Below are 22,689 nucleotides of genomic sequence, written 5' to 3'. Positions count from 1 at the left end.
AGGAAAACAAAAATTTAAATAAAAATGTGATATTTTTTAGTGCAACAGCACTTCTCTGACAAATAAATGGAAGACAATATGTGAGAGATGCTCTTTTAGTGAACAAAAAGCCAGGAAGCAGCTAAAATGTGGACCATTTAATGTTTCATATATTTAAGAAGGCTGAGTCACAGTAGAGAAAGCTCAATAATAATGATCAACAGAACAAAAAAGTGCCAAAGTGAAGTCAGTATCCATCAACACTAATTCGGAATGAACAAACCTTCTGTCAAATGACATTCAATCGATGCATGGGGGGAAAAAAAGTTGACAGTTAATGGACAAGAGTGCTAAGTGTCTTCATTGGTCCAAAATGGTGTTGAAAGTGGTGAGACAGAAGAGGTCCTTTGAGAAAGAAGAATATAGCCACTTTTGAGGTTACCTGTTGACCAAAATGGCAAAAAAACAAGTTTTATTTCCACCGGGGACAAAACACAATTCACAGGGAAAGGGTTTAAAAACGGAAAACAATCTCTTAAACGGCCAATTTGAGCACCGACCTCATACCAGTAAAAAGTACAACAGCTTCACAATCCTCATGCATTTCTTAGCAACTTTTTATTTTGTATATTCATCTGCATATAGTCGAGGAAATGTATCTGCACTTTGACAATTGAAACATTTTTTTCACATTTTTTTTTTTTTTAAACTTTTTTTTTGTTAGTTTTGGGCTGATCAGTGTCCCTACGTTGAATGTTTCACAATAATAACATTTGGCAAAGCTGTGCGAACATGATCCAAACCCACAGCACTAAAACAGCCAGTCCACAAATAGGCAAAGAGTGATTGGCTATTAAGGATATATTATATAGAGATATATATTACAAAACAGTATAACAATATAAATCCCTGTAAAAAGCAATAAATGTTCACATTGAATGTGGTGACGAGCAAAAGAAGCCATTTTGTTTCGTTTACATGACATTGATGGAGGTGAAGAGGCATGAGGCCACGTGGAGAGTCAGGTGACCAGTTTGCTGACAAGCAGGATGCAGATGGACTGGGGAACGACTCAGGTCCGGGTTTGAACGCGAGACGTTCTTGGGTGAAGTTAGGCAGTAACACTGATAGTTGAGTGCAAAGTGGACAAGCGCCGCTTGTTTTTTGTATGTTTTTTTTTCCTTCATCACGGTAACGGGTGCACAGCAGGATTTGAAGACGAGCAATGATTAAAAAGAAAGGGCAAAAACATAAATATCCAAAAATGTTTGTCAGTATAAAAAAGTGATAGTAAGGTTTTTTTTCTTATTATTTAATCAATAGTCTGGCAAAAAAGGCCTCACAGGGGGAGAAGTTCTTTTAAAAATGTCGAGCCTTGGTGACGCTCTTCAAACCAGCGACTCCATACTCTCGGCCGGGTCGCACTTGTCCGCCATCGTCGCCACCCCGTTAGTGTCCGTGTGAGTGAGACCGCACTCTCCGCTAGCCGCCAGGCTCAACATGGCTTTGTAAAGGTACTGGTACTGATCCTGCACAATACACAACACATTGAAGCATAACTTGGAGAACAAGCAGAGCAAGTATGATAAATATTTGAATATTGTTAGCCGTCATTTTTTTATAATTCTGTTTTAATTTTGCTTACCGTAATTTACGGACTATAATCTGCTAATTGTTTCCCCTCATTTTGAATACTGTGGCTTATTAGGTAACACTTCATTTGAAAGCGGCATCAGAAGAGAGTGTATAACTATGATATGACACTGTCATGGGCATTAATGAACTTATTACAGATGTCATTAAGTGTTTTCCTTCAAATGTTGTCACTAACTCCATTTATGTGCAGCTCTGATCTTTTACATCCATTCAAAAGTGAGATCATTTGCCAGATGACACTAAATGACATCGGTCATAAGCTTGCATTGAAGATCATGACTGCCATGTCAGAATTTTGACGGTGTTATGACAGTCTTATGACACCGTTGTCAAATAAAGGGGTATTGGTTCATTTCTTTTGGTGTAAATATCCCATAATACAGCGAGGACAGCTGCTTACAGTCCAGTGCGGCTTATCTAGAAACAAATGTTGTTTTCGTGTCAAATTTTAGTGGGTGGCGGCTTATAGTCAGGTGTGCCTTATAGTCCGAAAATTACGGTATTTACTGTTATGATCCATCCATCCATCCATCCATCCATCCATCCATCCATCCATCCATCCATCCATCCATCCATCCATCCATCCATCCATCCATCCATCCATCCATCCATCCATCCATCCATCCATCCATCCATCCATCCATCCATCCATCCATCCATCCATCCATCCATCCATCCATCCATCCATCCATCCATCCATCCATCCATCCATCCATCCATCCATCCATCCATCCATCCAAATAACATGACTAATTTACTACAGCATGTAATACAAATGAGAAAATTCTAAGTATATTTTAGTGCAGTTCAGCACACTATATTTGAATAAAGTACTGAATAAGTAATGATAGAAGTTGAGTGGTAGAAATGTTTCTTGCTGTATAGTACAGTCCCATTAGAATTTGATATAATAAAGCATAGCCTAGTATTTTACAGTACAGTCTGTATGTTGTATAGGTTAGGAAGGTCAGTCCAGTTTAATACTCGATAGTTTAAATGGTATATAAAACTGTAGAGGCCCAACAATACAGTATAGCTCCTTTGAGACATTCTCTGAAGTCCAATAATTTCAATCATTTCTACTCTGTGTCTACTCGCTCACATGTGAACACAATTTGCTGGCTCAGTTGACTCAAACATTAGTCAGAAGTTTACTGGCTCCCGACCTAGTCGTAAGTCTGGTATGTTCCCGGGTTGCATTTTGTCTGAAATAAATACCAAATACCAAAACATTACTGGACTTCAGTACATGTCTGAAAGGGGCTTTAGTTTCATGTGAAGTGCCCAAATACTGTATAACATCTTGGGCAAAAAAAAAAAGAAACAAAAAAAAAAGTAATGTAAGCAAGATCAGACACGCTAGATATTCTGTGACTCATGAAAATTGAGATCTGACTAACTGTAATGATTGGTTTATCTGTATACTAATCAAAGGATGAATCAAACAGCACAGAAGGGTGGCTGGACAACGGGGCCACCCCTAAACAAGAAGGGTATCAACCGACACTATCTTTAAGCTCTATCAGTAAATCCTCTAGTAAAGCAAATTCTGGAAAAGCAGTGCCAAGTATAGTGCAGCTAAGTATACTATAGTAGACTCCTAATATAGGTTAATATAGTACAGTCTCTAATAGTACATCTTTTTTTTTTTTTTTTTTTTTTTAAACCTGTCCTGTTCAGCTGTTTGACACAGAGAATGGAAGTCTAAGTGCCCGGATTCTGAACAGTTTTAATGTTTCACATTGAGAGTCTGACATACTCCCATTGTGATCATTCAAAATACATGCGCAGCCCATCCCTCCTCCCGCAGCCCAGCAAAGGAGCCATCGTCCCCCCCCGGGACCCAGGGTGGTCCCCCGGGCCACCCGCGCACCCATCAACCGGCCTTCAGGGATGGCAGGAGGGGACGCATCACCAACCCCACGCCTACACCCACCCCCACCCGCCCACCCGGGCCACGAGCCACAGCCGCAGCCCCCCAACCGGCACGACACGCCACGGGACCCCCAGCGGCCCACCAAGCCCCAGGCAAGGCAGGGTCCCCCGCCGGTGCAGGCGACACCCCGTCTAATAGTACATCTTATGCCCCTTTCCCACTGAAACTAGTGGGTCAACGAGGGTTTTTTCCAAGCCGATGCAACCCACTAGCAATTGGCATTTGGCGCCTTTCCCATTGACAAAAAAAGCCGTGTCTTTTTTTTTTTTTTTACCCGTCTAACCCCCATCCCTCTTCAGCCGTGCGTAAGGTTACGTGACGTCACCACGCTAAGATGCGCGTCCACAAATGCGACCGAATTCATTCAGTTCAAGGAAGTGAACAATGCAGAGCAAAATGGAAGCCTCCTTTCCGTTTGTGTTCTCTGTTTTCATGCTTTTTACTGCCCTCAGAATGGTCGAAATGCAGCAAAGGATCAACACTCTGTTTGTGCTGATGCAACGTAGGCGACGTGAATTTTGGTTTGAAATTAAATGGAGTCGTGTAACTACGGTTGTGGGGCGTGTTAAATTGGAGGCGACTGGCACGTTGTTATGACACATCACGTAAGAGCCAACGTCACCACGTAGATTAGGGTGTTGACTGTTGACCCGGGGTTTTGCTTTCACACTGCATGACGATCAGAGCCGAGGTGATTTTAATGCGGGTCGCTTGGTGGGTTGATTGGCACGGGTCGAGGCGGGTCGCTGCACTTTTCCCACTGCCACCAAAAGCCGATTGTTAGTGGGTTGACACGGGTTTTTTGGCCAGTGGGAAAGGGGTAATAGGGTGACCAAACGTCCTCTTTTGCCCGCATATGTCCACTTTTTAAATCCTTTCCAGGGCCTCCGACAGGGTTTTATAAATTCACGAAAATGTCCGGTTTTCATTATTTTTCATGGGACCAATTTGCGTGTGTTGAAACTGACTGACGCCATGCACAGAATACTACTCTACTGTGCTGCCTGTGACGCGTTCCCAGGGAGCCTGCCCAGTGGTTGGTTTTGCTGTGCTCAGTAACAAACAACAAAGACCCCAGACTGTGAGACTTGGCCCCCACCTTTCTTCCACCCGCAGACTGAGCACTGGCTCACCACAAGGCTGCGTGCTGAGCCCCCTCCTGTACTGCCTCTACACCTACTACAGTCCAATCCACAGGAGCAACACCATCGTCAAGTTTGCTGATGACACCACAGTGGTTGGACTGATCTCACAGGGAGATGAGGCAGCCTACAGAGAAAAAGTACACAAACTCTCAGCCTGAGGCTCAGACAACAACCTGGCCCTGAACACCACCAAAACCATATGTAACACCACGTCACCCAATGTCCAATATTCATCTACATGCAATATTCTATGTGCAATACGACTCATGTGCAATACTAACGTGCAATAGGATGAATAGGATATCATACGCAGTGCCCAGACTACCGTTAGTACTACATCCAGTTTTCTTTGGGTAGGCAGAGCGTGTCCGTGGGTGGGCACTGCCCACCCCTGCCCCCCGGTAATGCCCCTGCTTGCAAGTCACTTTTGACGTTTTTACTTGTCCTGCACTGTAAAGGGAGATGCGCCACTATTTCATTGTACAACTGTATAATGACAATAAAGGGCTATTCTAATGTATTCTATTCTAAAACAGACATCAGAGCAGTGTTCCATTGTCCGAAAACAAGTACGAAAACAAAGAAAACCTAAAGACTAAAGTGACTTTATTTCAGATTTATTGTACAGTAAGAATGATAAAAACAGCTATTATTTTGTTCAAGGATGATTCGCTAATACAGAAGGGGCATTATTATCATTTTTGAAAAATCATTGTTTCATTCCAGTTTTTTCCGAATATAACGCGCACTTTTTTTCCCCAAAATGAACTTGTAAAATCATGGTGCGCATTATAAACGGGTACATGGGTGGAGACAGAAATATATATATTACATGTATATATGAAACGATTTTTTTTTTTTTTTTGACATGGCCACGTTGTGTTGAAGAAACGTATGCGGCGACCCGTTGCCGACCATTACGGTGCGTGACGTCACCATTTTGTTTCGGTAATACTCTAATCGAATGATTTCGTCTGTGTTAAATTCTGCTTTTTTCACTCTTCATAAAGCACAGAATTTAGTTTCTTGAACTCATTTGAGTCAACGTTTATTGCAGCTCCGCAATTCGGACCATAACAAACGTAAGCACACACTTCCTGTGTCCGTCAACTACATCTGTCCCTCGGGAAACTCAAACTCAAATAACAATAGTTCCTATTGTTACTGTCGTGTCGACAGCGATGACCTCTCACGGCTTTCAGACTTACGTTCTCACTTTCCTTTTACCGTATCAATCCATGGAAGAAACATTTATTCATCATGATGAAACGAGCAAGTTATACAGCAGCCTTTAAAACAAAAGTCATGTCTGTTTTGTTTTCTCCTAGATTCTGGTTAAGTTGGAGAAGTTGTCAAATCATGTTATTACCGTAAATATTGTCAGTTTATGGTAATGTTTGGAACTACCAATGTGCTATGCTTGTGCTGTGTTTCACCAGTCAGTAAAATGACATTTCTGTATCTGTACACAAGCTCTGCTTTCTTGAATTCTTCTATTTATTAGTGCTAAAATTAGGGTGCACGTTATAAACGGGTACAATAATTTCCCCTAGATTTTACAAGTAAATTTGGGGTGCACATTATACACGGGTGCGCCTTTTATTCGGGAAATTACGGTAGTATTCAATTATTTTGGGAATAATAAAGCCTGTTGAATAACCTCTGAGAATTTGAACTTGTGTCTTAAGTTAAATAGCTAATATTTTGTTATAAAACTGAATTTCCTATCCAGACGGATGACTTCAAATATATTAACCTGATAAGGCATCTTTAAATGAACTTTGAGTAAAACTTAAGTATCTCGAGGCCGGTCCTCTTTTTTGGAAATCAAAATATGGTCACCCTAGTATATCACAGACACACTTTACAGTTAAGTAGTCTTGCGTAGAATAAGCAAGCTCAGTACAGCCAGATGAATATAGGGTAGCATAGTGCACTCCACTCCATTGTTGATTAAACTACTACAACATAGTACACCCTACAGTGTGAAGTGGTATCAGAGAGTTATTGTAGAGGTGTGGGAACAACTGGATTGATATACTGCCCAGATAAATATTTGATTGCCCTCTGGTGGACAAAGCGTGCACTCGACATTCACGAGCAGTCAGCAATAAAGTGGATCATTAAAACCAAACAAATATCCACGTTAACCGTTAAACAGCACACGTCATGTCATGTAAATTCATGTCCAGGTTTACATTGCATGTTTATTAGGCAGCCAATTATATTAAACGAGTCTGCTTTCTCAATAAAGCTTCTGTAAAAGACAGCTTTGAGTCATTTATTCTGGATGAGGACAAATATAATGAATTGTTTTTTTTTAATCTTTGACCACCCTCAAGAAGAGGGACTCAAATACAGTAAAATTTATGGGTGGCATGTTTTTCTCTGAAATTGCTGATCAAATTCCTGAGAATAAACCTCAGGGGTGTTCAACCTCAGAGGTTTTACTTCATTTGGTGTTTGTATTCACAGTGGGTAGGAACACAGCCTTACCGCAAACAACAAAACAAAACAAAAGCAATAACTGATGACGACCTTAAAAATAGTTACAATTGCCTGCATTAACAATTTGAACCATATAGATACCCATACTAAAACAGTTTGACATATTTTCAAATTCATATTAAAATGTGAAGCCTTAATAAGACAGGCTTTCAACACTAACTTGCGTGGTCATATAGAATTACACAAAGCGCATGAAAAAGTGAGGGTTTTTTTCTCGATAAAGATGATTTTGGTGAATTTTCAACTTGCAAATCACAAAATAGGCAGGTGATGGCAGTATCTATAAGCAAAACACTTATGAGCCACTAACACTATTAACTTGATTAGCTTCAATAAAAATGTCTGTTGTAGTCATCAAGATGATTCAAAGTCATATTATAATAATTGTACACTCCACTTACAATATCGGTAAAGACCCCAGGCCTCATGAGGTTGATCATCTTGGCCACCTGATAGATGTCGACGACGCCTTCGTTGTCCAGTTGCTGTGAGAGAGTGGTAAGAGCGCACAGCATCCCCGCTGACACCGCACCATACCTGTAAAAAGGTGCAACAATCAATCACAATGGACAAGGAGTTCATGAATGTCAATATTACAATCAATTTAGGGAGGCATAATAAGCAATACTCCAAACTCTAATGGTCGGGGAAGAAAAAATAAAAGCCCTCTAAATACGCCTACGGTTGTGAAACATTATCCTCGTTATCAACACGGCGGGGTTCATTGTAGTTGTTTTGGTTGCCATCTGGTGCAGAAGACGTGTGAGCAGTTAAGTCAGCAGCAGCAGTTAGTACTTCCAGTCAATATTACCTTCAGAAGTTTGAAAGATTTCTTGAGAAAAAAAAAAGACATTTGCTATGGAATTCCATATTCTTTGTAATAATGTATGCTATTAAACATATGCAAACTCCCACACGGTTTTCTTTGTAAATTGTCAAATTTACAAATAATGTAAACGCGATAAGGAAAATATTTTGCAACATGGTAGACATTTTGAGCTAATTCTATTAGGGATGACCTGATTGCAAATTTTTGCACCTGAGTCCGAGTCACCTGATTTGGAGAATATGCTGATAGAGAAACCATACCTGTTACCGAAAAAAAAGTAGTTTTCTTTTTTTTTTATTTGAACAAAGGTTCCAAACACGTTACAGTACTGTACTTTTTGCAGTGCTTCCGCTTTTTTCAGGTGTGTTGTGTAGTACGTATATGGCGGAAAACACAGACAAGGCTGAAAAAGCAGTTTGTGCTCTTGCGCCCCTCTTGAAAATAAATTGCTGCATTTTAGGCCAAAATAACTTTTGTGTTTGATAGAACAATGTGTCTATATGCTGCCATAGCAGTTTCATGGCGCATTAAGCCCCCAAACTGTTTTTAATTTGTCCATTTTACCCTGGAGACCCCGTTTACAGACACCGTGCAACCACTTTTGTTTCAACACAGCCAAAAAAAGAAAGAACTACAAGTCACCTGAGTGTTTTCCGCCATATATTTGTGTATCTTTTGGCAATGCCATTGTATTGCTGGAGTATTTTTTTTTTTACTTTTTAGTCCTTAAAAGGTAAAAAATCTATATAAATTAGGCCTGAATAATATTAGAAAAAAACATTGCAATATACAGTATATTGCCGAGGCTCCACATTTACTTTTTGTATTGCTTGCACCTAACCTTTTTCTTAAGTTGCACCACCACAAAATGTAGACACAGCCACATTATTCATTGCATCACATTAAACACCATACATTTAATCACTCTCCAGAACATTCATATATTTCATATGAGTGGGTCCACTCAAATTCACTCACTCTTTGACGCTCACGCTGCCGAGAAGAGCCTCGAGACAACGAAGATTGACTAAATGATGATTAACACATGTGCGCCTCTGATTATAGAGCTACAGAGCTTTCACTCGCCAGACCAAAGCTACAAACCTGTCAATCATCATTAACTTTAAGTAGCAAACTCCAGCTGTACTGCTGACCAAGAAATGCAGCAGGAGGGAGAGTGAGGGGCTGCACGAGCATGAAGCAGAAAAACAAATACTTTATACAGTGGTATGAAAAAGTATCTAAAACTAATTTTTTTCTCCACACATGATGTTGTGTGTCACACCCAAACAATTCAACTATGGTTTCATCAGTCCACAAAATATTTTGCCAAAACTTTTCTGGAGTGTCCAAGTGCCTTTTTGCGAACATTAAACGAGCAACAATGCTTTTTTTTTTTTTTAAACAGCAGTGGCTTCCTCTGTGGAGTCCTCCCATGAACACCATTGTTGGCCATAGTTTTACATATACTGTTGTTGATGTGTGCACACAGATATTGGGCTGTGCCAGTGACCTGTCAGTCTTTAGCAGACACTGTAGCAGGGGTCGCGTTAACCGAATATTTTCCGTCGTTGACCGGTTTTTTAAAATGGTGACGGAAAAAACTGAAGTCCATCTGTCATTTTGACAGGTTGCAATTCACACCCCAGACCACAGGGTGGCGGGTGAGCATATTAATTAGCTATTGTCTCTCTTGATGCATCACGTCGTTGTCCTTACTCGGAAAAATGTCAAGGCAACTGAGTGTCCGAAGTTTCTTCAAAAAGCCTCAAAACAACGATGGTGTTGATAAAAGAGGTGAAAAAAGAGTGTGGCCGCAGAGCGCGGATTCAACCTCCAGAACTACATCAAAACAGCCATGAGAAGTCGTCTATCCGAGGCAAAAGTCCAAAACCTCATGAAAATAGCCTCTGCAGCAATCCCACTTGAGACATTTGATGTGCACAAGCGGGCACGCAATTCAAGTCCATGCGCACCAGGAGGAAAGTGTGAGACGAAGTTCAGGCAATAGCAGGTGAACTGTTAATTTCATTATTCCTTATGTAGCCTACCTACTGGGGCCACAGTCAGCTGTTTTTGTCACTGCGGAGAAAAAGTTACATATTCATCTGCTTGATGTGTGATGGCACGGTGTGGATTCTCTGTTAAGCTTGTTCGGACAGAATATTAATTAAAAACGAATGAAAACGAAATACTATTGAATATGTCATTGTTATCATTTTAAAAATTTAAGTGACGGGTAAAAATAGATTATGACTGGATTTTTATGACCCTGTCAGTCAAAATGACAGACAACGAAAAAATCTAGCGCAACCTCTGCACTGTAGGGTTCTTTTTTACCTCTCTGAGTATTCTGCGCTGAACTCTTGGCATTATCTTTGGTGGACGGCTACTCCTTGGGAGAGACGCAACAATGCCAAACTCTCTCTATTTGTAGACAACTACTCTGACTGTTGATTGATGAACATCCAGACTTTTAGAAATGGTTTTGTATCCTTTCCCAGCTTTATATAAATCAACAATCCTTGATCGCAGGTCTTCAGACAGCTCTTTTGACCGAGCCATGATGCACATCAGACAATGCTTCTCATCAAGACAATTCTTACCAGGTGTGTGTTTTATAGAAGGCAGGGCAGCTTAAAAAACAAATTCAGTAATTCCACAAAAACAAATTCCACACCTGACTTAAATTGTTTGGTAAGAATTGGTTTCAATTGCTATTTAAGTCTCCTTAGGCAGAGGGTTCACTTACTTATTTCCCCCCCTTCTGTCATTGTTTGCATGCTATCCTCATTAAAATCTGAAAACCTATAAATGTTTGGGTGGTTTGAGATAAAGTAGACACTGTCTTTTCATCTGTGTGGTTTTGACAAAGATTAGATGACATTTGATGGTGATTTTACGCAGAATTGTGAGAAATTCCAAAAGGTTCAGATACTTTTTCATACCAATGTTTTTTTTTAAATAAAATCCTGATTGTTTTCACTCAACTCCGATCCTCTGAAAAATGGCATGATAGGCCCAGATTTCCAATCATGTGATCGGATCCGGACATCCCTACATTCTACTGTTTAATGAGCACATGTTGAACCCCGACACTGCACATCTTAAGTCCATTAGCAAGCTAAATGTTAGTTATCGTTACTAACAAAAAAGCTGTGTTAAATTGACATTCAACTATATATATTTTACGATGAAAATTACAAAAACTAAATATAAATATTTACTAAATTGCGAATGTTTTTTATTTATTTATTTTTAACCCTGTTCTGTTCATTTGCTTGACACGGAGAATGGGTATCTGAGTGTCTTATTGGTCTGAACAGTTTTAATGTATCACATGTGAGCATAATATACTCCCATTCATTGTGTTTCGTTATTAGGAGAAAGCAGAGTGCAGGAAGGGATTATGGGGGGACAGAAAGGGAAATAAAAAAGGAGAGAGGGACAGAAGAGAAGGACAAACAACAATATGAAATACACTGCTGGCCAAAAGTACTGGCACCCCTGCAATTCTGTGAGATAATGCTGAATTAATTAATTATTTAGTTATGTTTAGGAAGACAATGCTAGTAAGAAATGCCACTGAAAATATAAGAGGGCTTCTTAAAGGGCCATTCACTAGCAGTGTCAGTGACAAATGCAAAATGTTTAATATTATCATGAAAAAATATGGGATTTGATTGGCTAAAGTAGTACTGGCATTGATAAAATACCTGCCCACACTAAGGGCGGCCACTTACTGGAAATACTGTTTTTTACTCCACTATTAGACAGAAGAGGAATGAAGAATGAAATTATGTGTTTTTTCAATTTATCAAACCAGATTTTTTTCCGCTGGAATGCACATGATAAATGTGTCCCTTTAAGGGAAATGTTGGAGTCAGTGGTTGAAATAGAAATAAACTCCCATTTCAATAATGACATATTTGACATGATATTCCGAGAATAGCATGAGGTGAATACGTACTCGTCGTGCACAATTGTGGGGCCATCTCGCGTCATGGCCTCCTCCTTGATGACCCTGATGAGCTCGAAGGCGCTGCTGAGAGGGGCGTCGGGGTTGGGCCACTTGGGGCACTGGAAGTGCCTCACCTCAAGAACGTAGTCATCCTGATGACAATGTGACAGGAAGTTGTTTACATGAATGCAGTGAGACAAGAGAGCATTTGAAAGCTGATAAAAGTGGGGTTACCTGCGTGGCTTCCAGGATGAAGTCGTGGATGATGATCTGTTCCTCATTGGAGAGGCACAGTCTGTCCTTACTGATGAGTGTGACGGTGAAGGCAATGCAATTCATGGCCTCTTCACGACTTGGCCAGTAAACAAACTCATCCTCAGCCTGCATAGAATGGATGGGCAAGGCTTACTATTACTTATATATTTTTTTCAAAGTAATGAAATAGGATTTATTTGACTTGATAAGATTTCTTAACACATGTAAAGTGTTGCAGGCCTAAAAAAAAATCCCTCAAAACTTGCACTTACACCTCCTAGAGTAAGCAACAATAATTTTCTGTATTAAGATACTAGTGTTCATACCAAACTGCAAATTTATAATGTCTTAATCAGGTTATTTTTCTAAAATCTAGTCAAATAATTTTAATCTTGTTTTGAGTGTTAAAGACTAGTTAACAGATTATTACGTCAGGTTGTTCCACTTCTAGAGAATATGACTATTTGTTCTTATTAGGGCCATGCGTCTAAAATTAAAAAAATGTTTCCAGATGTTTTGAACCATAGCAATTTATTTAATATCTCTTTTTGACAAATAAACTTTTTTATATTAAATATAACAATTTATTGCTGAAAATAATTCTGTTAAACTTATTTTCAGCTGTCTATTTTTCTTATTTCAAGAAATCTAAATGAGTAAAAATTACTTGAACTGGCAGATAAATCCCCTAATTCCAATAGATTTACACTGAAAATACGGTAATTTAACTAGTTTTAAAGAGGTGTGTTTTGCAGTGCAGTAATGCAATTTTAATAACAAGTACTTTATTATAGTTTTCAAGAAAATAATCTTGATTATATTTAATTGTGTACAGAGAAAACTCACACATCCACAGGAAGAACAACCACACTTCACAAGTAGGGTGAGATTAAAACAGAGCAAGTGTTACTGTATGTGCTAATCAGTCCACCGTAGCACCCATCTCAACAAAGCAAAACAAAACAAAACAAAACAAAACAAAACAAAACAAAACAAAACAAAACAAAACAAAACAAAACAAAACAAAATAAAACAAATCCCAAAACCAAAACCATTCAAAAAGCATTCAGGCTTGTCTATACGAGGCATGCACTTGGTTAACCCCAGATTGGTCACCAGTCTGTCAGATGGTAATTCTCGAACAACCTATCAACCGGACAATTGCTACAGAAATCACATAGATAGCTAGTTCTGCAAGTTGTCTCCATTGTAATTTTCCTTTTTGTCTTAGTAAAGCAAGAAAAACGCAACAGGGTGGCAAAATAAGATGAATTCAGTTCCGCACATTTAGCAGAGGTGGGTAGAGTAGCCAAAACTTTTACTCAAGTAAGAGTAGCGTTACTTCAAAATTATGTTACTTTAAAAGTAGTCAGGTAAAAGTACAAGTAAAAGAGTATTTGGTGAAAAGAATCCTCAAGTAATGAGTAACATTGTAAGTAACTGCTTACAATGTTTGATTTGTATTTTTTTTAAACAACAGTATTTTTTTCGCAGCACAGTAATCGATAGGAATTATTATTATAACACTTTGAAGAAGAAGAAGACTATAAACTACTATATAACCACATTAGGCCAAATAAATACTGCCCCCCCCCCCCAAAAAAAATCATTGAATTCCAGTGAGAGAAAAAATTGAAGCATCATTCTAGAGCTGTCCTGACTAGTCGACATAGTCGGCGTCATCGATGACGTAAATCCGTCGACGAGCACAACATCCCGTCGACGGTTAATGAAGGGTTAAAAAATATATATATGCGTGGAAAGTTCAGAATGTCGGACGCTTGGTATGCAAGTGGGGAAAGCGACACAAAGCCCCCCAAAAAAAAGCGCACCAGAGAGTCCAAAACATTGACTTATTTTTAAAGAAACAAAGGAGGGTCAACTGTTGTGTCGTCGGCCGTCGGCCGTGAATGATAACGACAGGAGATTGTAAGTCCATCTAACTAACTAATGACATGTATTATTAAAGTCGCTAAGCCTGTCGCGATATGCAATGAGTCCATATGTCGCATGGTAAATAAAAATGAGGGCGGTCATTTTCATGGCTGCGTTTTATCGCTGCGCGCCCGTGCGTGCATCCATTTGTGCGTGCGTGCAGATGGCATCTGAGACTCCAGTTCTTTTTCTCTCATCAACACGCTGTAGAATTAAAGTTCAGACATACAAAATAAGAAAACACATCTATATTAAACACTATATACGTTAGCATTGCTACATTGAGGTGAATGGGGAAAAAAGACGACCTACTTTAGCCGGCTATAAAACAGGCAGCCTTCTCCAAAACTTGCAGTTAAAAGAAGACACTTCAAACATGAAAAAACGCTGGTTAACAGCATTTGCAAAAGGAAAAAAAATCTATTACTGACACCACATGAAATCACAAAGTGCTTTTTTGCGGAGTGTAAAGCTTAAATTAGCGGTTTAGCGAACGTACTTCCGGTGAGCATTTCAAAATAAAAGCATGTCATGTTCGTCATATAAATAACGATTTCTGGAGTTAATCCCACATACTTCCGATTTTTCACTAAGAATACCTTTAAAACGACGCACTTTATGAAAAGTCTGATTGGCAATGAATAATTATTATAATACTATTTTATATAGTACTACAGTAGACTATAATATTAATGCTAGGTATTTTTTTAAGAATTGTTTTGAATCATGTTGGAAAGGAGAAGTCAGTGTTCTGAATCTGTTTACATTCCATTCTTTTGCACAAGTTAATTCTATTAGCATTTGAAGTCATTGTTTATTTGTGATTTATTATTGTTATTTATCTGTTTATTTGTACTTCAATAAAGAATTTAAGTGTTCCAAAATGTTTTTGTGAATTGATAAGCGTCAACAAAAATTTCATTGCTAAATTAGTAAAAAAAAAAAAAAAAAAAAAAAAATTATTATAAGATTAGTCGACTAATCGTAAAAATAGTCGGCTGACTAATCGGGAGAAAATTAGTCGTTTGGGACAGCCCTACATCATTCGTCCAAAAAACCTGATTGCCCTCTAAAGGAGAAAACATATTTCCTACTATGAAAAGAAAATTATCATATTTTCTATGGTTCTAAATAAAAATTGGGAGAGAAGGTAAAATCCGCGCTTTCGAGTGATGCTGACGGCAACGCTCTATGTCAAATACTTAATTCCTTACGGTGCTTTAAAGACGCCGTGTAATTGAACAAGTCGGTGTTATCATACACAACAAGCCTGAGTCTGATTGGTATAATGGAGTCGTGTGATTATTGTTGCGATGTCTCATTGCTAAAACTGGTGTGGCCACAGTTGGCAACTCTAGCGAAAAAAAAATATATATGTATATGTATGTATATATAAAATATGTAGGATAAAGAGGAAAAATATAACAACGAGTAAAGCCCGAAGTAGCGGAGTAAAAGTAGCTTTTCTTCACAAACATACTCAAGTAAAAGTAAAAAGTATGGCTTAGTAAAAGTACTCTTAGAAGTACATTTTTCTCAAAAAGTTACTCAACTAAATGTAACGGAGTAAATGTAACGGGGTTACTACCCACCTCTGACATTTTCTTTTTTTATTTATTTTTTTTTATTTAATGCGAACTTAGGGTAAACTATGTTAAAATCCAAACCATACTTCTGTTCTGTTCTGAGCAGGGGTCTCAAACTACACTCATCTGAGGTCTGCTGGGTGAGCGTGGGCTGTATTGAGTATATAATAAAATAGGTTTTAATTATGAAGTCATCCACTCTTCATGAATAACAGTTGAGAACATGAACGCTTCTTCAGATCATGAAGAGGATCGGTAACCTGCTGCCCTCACTCATCTCCATGCTCTTTTATACATTGCTCAGCTTGTCTAGTTGAGAAATGTCATTTTATGTTGTAATTCATCAGCATTGCAACTTTCTCTTTGCATATAATGCACTTCAGGGTTCGAGGTGCCCCTGTATTCAAACCCAAAATATTTAGTCTCGCAGTTTTCCTGAAATGGTGTCGGTTTGGAATCAACATGTGCCAATTGACAGTTTAAAGGTATACCGTGGTATGAAAATGTCAAGGTTTCAAAACCGTAAAAAATTTCCGTCAAATCGTCGCTAAGGTATTAGCTATTTTCATGTCCCAAAAACTGCATGGAGAAATCCCTCGCTTGCAGCTGTAGGGCTAACCCTGCCTGGTTGTTGCTCAGTGTCAGAGAGTCAGCTGAGCTACAAAACGGCTGGAGGAGGTGAAACTCCTGAACATTTTCCCCCATCGAAGAAAACGAAATAGCTGGTATTGGAATACTTCGGCTACAGAAAAGTTACAGACGGCCACGGCTTAGAGGAGGAGGCCCAAACAACATTTAAACATGTTTGCGGAGGGTGGCTGCCGAGGAGGCAATACCTCCAATATGATTTCGCATTTATACAAAATTAAAGGTTAGTAAACACGTTCATGAACGTTTCCCACCAGCAATGAGAGTTAACTCCAGTGTGTCTAGTGGTGGTAAAATATGTGTTTTTTTTTCCCTCTCTGGCAACTGTCTTTGTTGAGAAAGAGTGTGTGTATAATGTAAACATGATACGAGTCATGCACACGTGCTTTTTATGGAAAATAATTAAATTATTTTTGTTCTGATGGTAATAATGTTGAGCTGTGAATGCAATGATACCTGATATGTTGTCTTAAAGTCATTATACCGTCAGAATATCATACCCCCACATGCCTAGTTTGGAATAACGTTTAAGCCAAGTGACTGTCTTTAGATGACTTTGATTGACTTCTCGACAAACAAACATCGATGAAAACTGCCATTAGCCTAAGATACAGTGCCTTGCAAAAGTATTCGGCCCCCTTGAATCTTGCAACCTTTCGCCACATTTCAGGCTTCAAACATAAAGATATGAAATTTAATTTTTTTGTCAAGAATCCACAACAAGTGGGACACAATCGTGAAGTGGAACAACATTTATTGGATAATTTAAACTTTTTTAACAAATAAAAAACTGAAAAGTGGGGCGTGCAATATTATTCGGCCCCTTTACTTTCAGTGCAGCAAACTCACTCCAGAAGTTCAGTGAGGATCTCTGAATGATCCAATGTTGTCCTAAATGACCGATGATGATAAATAGAATCCACCTGTGTGTAATCAAGTCTCCGTATAAATGCACCTGCTCTGTGATAGTCTCAGGGTTCTGTTTAAAGTGCAGAGAGCATTATGAAAACCAAGGAACACACCAGGCAGGTCCAAGATACTGTTGTGGAGAAGTTTAAAGCCGGATTTGGATACAAAAAGATTTCCCAAGCTTTAAACATCTCAAGGAGCACTGTGCAAGCCATCATATTGAAATGGAAGGAGCATCAGACCACTGCAAATCTACCAAGACCCGGCCGTCCTTCCAAACTTTCTTCTCAAACAAGGAGAAAACTGATCAGAGATGCAGCCAAGAGGCCCATGATCACTCTGGATGAACTGCAGAGATCTACAGCTGAGGTGGGAGAGTCTGTCCATAGGACAACAATCAGTCGTACACTGCACAAATCTGGCCTTTATGGAAGAGTGGCAAGAAGAAAGCCATTTCTCAAAGATATCCATAAAAAGTCTTGTTTAAAGTTTGCCACAAGCCACCTGGGAGACACACCAAACATGTGGAAGAAGGTGCTCTGGTCAGATGAAACCAAAATTGAACTTTTTGGCCACAATGCAAAACGATATGTTTGGCGTAAAAGCAACATAGCTCATCACCCTGAACACACCATCCCCACTGTCAAACATGGTGGTGGCAGCATCATGGTTTGGGCCTGCTTTTCTTCAGCAGGGACAGGGAAGATGGTTAAAATTGACGGGAAGATGGATGCAGCCAAATACAGGAACATTCTGGAAGAAAACCTGTTGGTATCTGCACAAGACCTGAGACTGGGACGGAGATTTATCTTCCAACAGGACAATGATCCAAACATAAAGCCAAATCTACAACGGAATGGTTCAAAAATAAACGTATCCAGGTGTTAGAATGGCCAAGTCAAAGTCCAGACCTGAATCCAATCGAGAATTTGTGGAGAGAGCTGAAGACTGCTGTTCACAAACACTCTCCATCCAACCTCACTGAGCTCGAGCTGTTTTGCAAGGAAGAATGGGCAAGAATGTCAGTCTCTCGATGTGCAAAACTGATAGAAACATACCCCAAGCGACTAGGTGGCGCTACAAAGTATTAACGCAAGGGGGCTGAATAATATTGCACGCCCAACTTTTCAGTTTTTTATTTGTTAAAAAAGTTTAAATTATCCAATAAATTTTGTTCCACTTCACGATTGTGTCCCACTTGTTGTTGATTCTTGACAAAAAATTAACATTTTATATCTTTATGTTTGAAGCCTGAAATGTGGCGAAAGGTTGCAAGGTTCAAGAGGGCCGAATACTTTTGCAAGGCACTGTATGATAGGTTATAATCTCAATGATTAAAACCACAAAAACAGGACAATGATTCATTAACACTCTACTTAGATATTAAGTAGTGGTGGTGGTGGTGGGGGGGGGGGGGGGGGGCGCAAAATATGGTCCTGCTGGCTTCAATTGGCCTCCAGGCTGCAAGAGGCTACAAAATTCTCCAAAAACAGCATCAAAAATTCAAACGCTGACCTTTACTAGTCATAACTTCAGTAAATATCTGTATGAAAAACATTTGCTGGCTATGAATATAAAACAATCCCCAATGAAAAAACATGAAGCACTTAATGTTCCTTGTGACTTATTCTTAGTTGCTTATTTTGCAGCATCTTAACTCAAACTTTTTAAGAGTATGTGGGAAGAGTTGGAAAGACTTACTGTACAATATTCTTATTTTTTTTTTCTCCAAACACTCGATTCAGGCTTTGACATGATTAGAGTGTCCAAACAAAGCAACAAGGACATATTAGATGTATTAGTAGGTATCTTACCAGGCCCTGGTTGTCAGGCAACATGACAATAATTTGTGCATTATGGTCCCAAATCATCCTCCAAAAGTCAGTGGTGGTGTGGGGCAAAGGATGCTGAGTAATGATGAACTCATTACTCCTGTAGTAACCCTAAGGAGATGAAAGGCTTTTTAAAGCTCAGTACGAGTTCCGTATTTGTGTTTGTGGACACCACATGTACAAACGGCGTGGCCAGGGTTGAAGAGGATTTTAGACCGTACCATTATGTAGGACGCATTAATGTAATCTGTTCCTTTCATTCCGGGCAGAGTAGTGAGTCCCACCCTCGCTCGCTCGGCTGTGGAGGCAGAAAACACACACTTGAATCAGGACCTGGACCACTGTTACACATTGCCTGATAGCACACACGTTCATTACTATTCCTCTCTGTTGCTATAGCAACACCAACCTCCATTTCCCATGGCCGGGTGCCAAGAATGCAAAGAACGATTAACTTATGGGATTATGGAAATAGATTCTAATTTTGGACGATGAATTGTCTTTAATAATGTACGTCTTGCATACTAGACTGGCGAAATGAGAAAATGCTGCAATGCTGTTTATTCATGCGTGACGGCCATTATTTTTGCTTTATGAACAAACAAGCGTTGCAAGAGTGGAAGAAAAACTCACATGGAACAACAGAGGAGTTGCGGTTCTTCTCCTTGTTGCAGTCTTTGTGAGCACTGAAACACTCCACAAATCGAGTGTTGCATTGAGTCAGCAGCTAGTAACAGAGAAGAATAAGAGTCAATAACAAGTTGTTCAAATTCATGAAACGCGTAGGAAGTAAAACAGGGTCTCTGCAGGTTTCAACAAGCCAAATTTAAGACTTTTAAGACCATAATGAATAAAATGTAAGACCCATTTCACATCAATACCGCAAAAAAGTACAAAAGACTTGAAGGAAAATTGGAGGCCTGAAATTACTTGCAAAGTATATGAATTCATTCACAGCTCTTTCACATTGCAATACAAAATGCTTAACCTAATTGAAAACATCAGGAATTTCTCTGTTGTGAATCAAGACTTTTCAACTCAACTGCCAATGGTCATTGACCACTTACCCATGGACGCAACTACTGTAATTCGGTTCTGTTTAACGTTTTCTCCACTGCTATGCTAACTAAAGGCTGAGATTTGCTTCTGCGGTGGACCTCCGCCGTCAAAGCAGACTCGTTTTATGACCCTCCGCCGTAGCCTGATGTGCATCTCCACAAAATCCCAGCTACGCGTCACGTCAACGCGTGGTGACGTGATGCAAATGGACTGTGATTGGTCCGCTCAGACTGTTGTTTCCGGTTCAGCGCGAAATCACCGCCATTAACAAACATTCTTGGACTACACTCAAAAATGGACCAAGCCGACGAGAGGATTATTGAAGAAGAGGTCTGCAAGTACGACCAAGTCTAATGTTTTGTAAAGGCATTATAAAGATTGCCAAATGTCAAGCAATTCGTGGAAGGAGATTGCTGAAAATACGGGGCTGGAGGTTAGCGAATGCATAAAAAAATGGAACAACCTCCTTGGAAGCGAATGGCCACACGAAGCGGTGACCCAGCAGCTTTTTATCACTTTATGTCGTATTTTTGGCTGGTGCGCTTTATCATTTATTTTATACATATGTTTGCTGTGAGTCTGTGACGTATTTACATTTAAAGAAGTATATGAAAAATGAAGCACAGGTTTGCTCTCAAAAGAATTGTTTTGATGTTTGATTTTCAACAACAGACAGTTTACACACTTGATCGGGATTTAATCATCACTGATTTAGAGTGCCTCGGCACGACATTTCATTTTGCCATGGCACAGTTCCTTGAAGTGACTGACAGAAAGCCATCAGGTCATTTCGAACACCTTTGCAGTTGAAGTAATCGCTTCCTGAATGTGTGGTGCTTTTGCTGTGCGTTGTCTTGTGCAATAGCAAGCGCTGTATACGGTGCAGTAGGTCATCAAACCGGTCCGTTGTCATGCGAAAGTAGCGAAACTGCATTTCCGTATCGAGATGCTGTGGGCAAACCAGTGTTGTAAATTTGCCGATTCTCAGACTGGTCTCTAGACTGGTTTAGTGGACGGACAGACCACCTCCACAACCGTCTTCTGCGTTGCTTACACCTCAACATTTGTATGGTCAACATTTGTTGTTCAATGTTGATGAGCTGAAGATCCACATCCAAGCGTTCCATCTCCGTTGGCATTGTTGTCTAACCGGAAGAAAACTAGAGGAAGTCCACAAGAGTCCCCCAAAACCGTACAAACACAATGCCACACCCCTCTAGTGGCTTGGCGGTGAATTACAGACCAACGCGTTCCCTTGCTGCAGAACTTCGAATGCTCATTGACGCCGTAGGGTCTACATCGTCACTACGCCGTCACCGCAATGCAGAAGCATAACTCATCCTTAAGATGCCACCACAAAATTGTGTGTGCACAGTAATAGCTGGAGGTGTTCGATAAATTCTGACCGGGCAGCACAAGTAGTTCCGCTTTGTAGTTACGTTATCACGTCCCCAAGAATGAAAACATTTAAAAGCGAGACTGAAGTTTATGCATGTTCCAAATAAAAGTAAAGTCAATATATTTTTAAGACCTTTCACAGTAGTATTTAAGAACTTTTATGAGATTTTAGGCGAATTTTAGACATTTTCAAGCCTTAACGGGGAAGTTCAGAATTACTGATATTAGGCTTAATCTTCAAGTTAGCTGTGGTTTAATTAGTCTGTGGAGTTGATTTCAATAAATTCCATGCCGTTTTTTTAGTTTCAGGGCTTATAACTCAGACACTACGTCAATTTTGGTTGGCATCAGCAACAAATTAAACTACACATTTCCAAAAATGGACGATGCGCTATCTCTTCCTTAGTTCTAAGATTCAGTAGCAAATTATTTTCGTAATGTTTCCAGTTTAATTTTGCTATGTTTTCAGTTTGCCATGTTGATAATAGCGAAGTTTGTTTACCACTTTTTGTATTACTGCGAATAAAGAGGAAATGACAACTTGCCCGCCATGATATTTACATCATCAGCCTTCGTGCTTCGACCGGGGAAATTTAGCGGCTGCTTTCATGCATGATACATCCAGGTGAAGTCAGGCGAGGCATTATACTAGGACGCAACCCGGTTAATGTCTGTGTCATCGCCATGTCGGTCGACCCGGGAAATTGCTTTCAGACATAAGGGCTACTGGAGTTCAGCGTATGTCTGAAAGGGGCTCATGATGCTGTGTTTAACGGTGGTGTAGTAAAATACGAAACGTTTATTTATGAGCAGGCGGTTAAACCATTAAACAACTAGTCGCTCATATTCCTATTTAAAACACCTTGTGATTCCACAAAATGGCACTAAAACACTTCCTAATGGGAAACGAGTACAGTGGTTTTGTTGAACTCTGTTGAATCGACATGCAACTAAGGGACAAGCTAATCTATGACACCAACTTTAGCTGGGTGCATTATGTCAAACAGAAATAATCTGTAAATCATTGATTTTAAAGGTAAATTTTAAAATGGG

General features: G+C 39.6%; 1 protein-coding gene across 2 annotated transcripts in view; it reads right to left on the bottom strand.

Moving 5' to 3' along the window:
- The window catches only part of ca16b (carbonic anhydrase XVI b), a 312,279-nt gene continuing 289,590 nt past the window's right edge, over nucleotides 1–22,689 (bottom strand). Inside the window, exons 17-23 of one of the 2 annotated variants that reach the window (XM_057845618.1) lie at nucleotides 19,813–19,906; nucleotides 19,401–19,477; nucleotides 19,162–19,290; nucleotides 12,249–12,395; nucleotides 12,024–12,166; nucleotides 7,626–7,761; nucleotides 1–1,508 (exon numbers count right to left, since the gene is read on the bottom strand). In XM_057845618.1, coding sequence (XP_057701601.1) covers nucleotides 1,368–1,508; nucleotides 7,626–7,761; nucleotides 12,024–12,166; nucleotides 12,249–12,395; nucleotides 19,162–19,290; nucleotides 19,401–19,477; nucleotides 19,813–19,906 — 867 coding nt within the window. In that variant the 3' untranslated portion in view covers nucleotides 1–1,367. The remainder of the gene's footprint in view (nucleotides 1,509–7,625; nucleotides 7,762–12,023; nucleotides 12,167–12,248; nucleotides 12,396–19,161; nucleotides 19,291–19,400; nucleotides 19,478–19,812; nucleotides 19,907–22,689) is intronic. The other variant, XM_057845617.1, reaches the window with a different exon arrangement.

This window comes from Corythoichthys intestinalis, chromosome 9, assembly GCF_030265065.1.
Source record: "Corythoichthys intestinalis isolate RoL2023-P3 chromosome 9, ASM3026506v1, whole genome shotgun sequence".
In the NCBI taxonomy this organism is placed as follows: domain Eukaryota; kingdom Metazoa; phylum Chordata; class Actinopteri; order Syngnathiformes; family Syngnathidae; genus Corythoichthys; species Corythoichthys intestinalis.
This window is presented reverse-complemented; position numbering and strand designations above follow the sequence as displayed.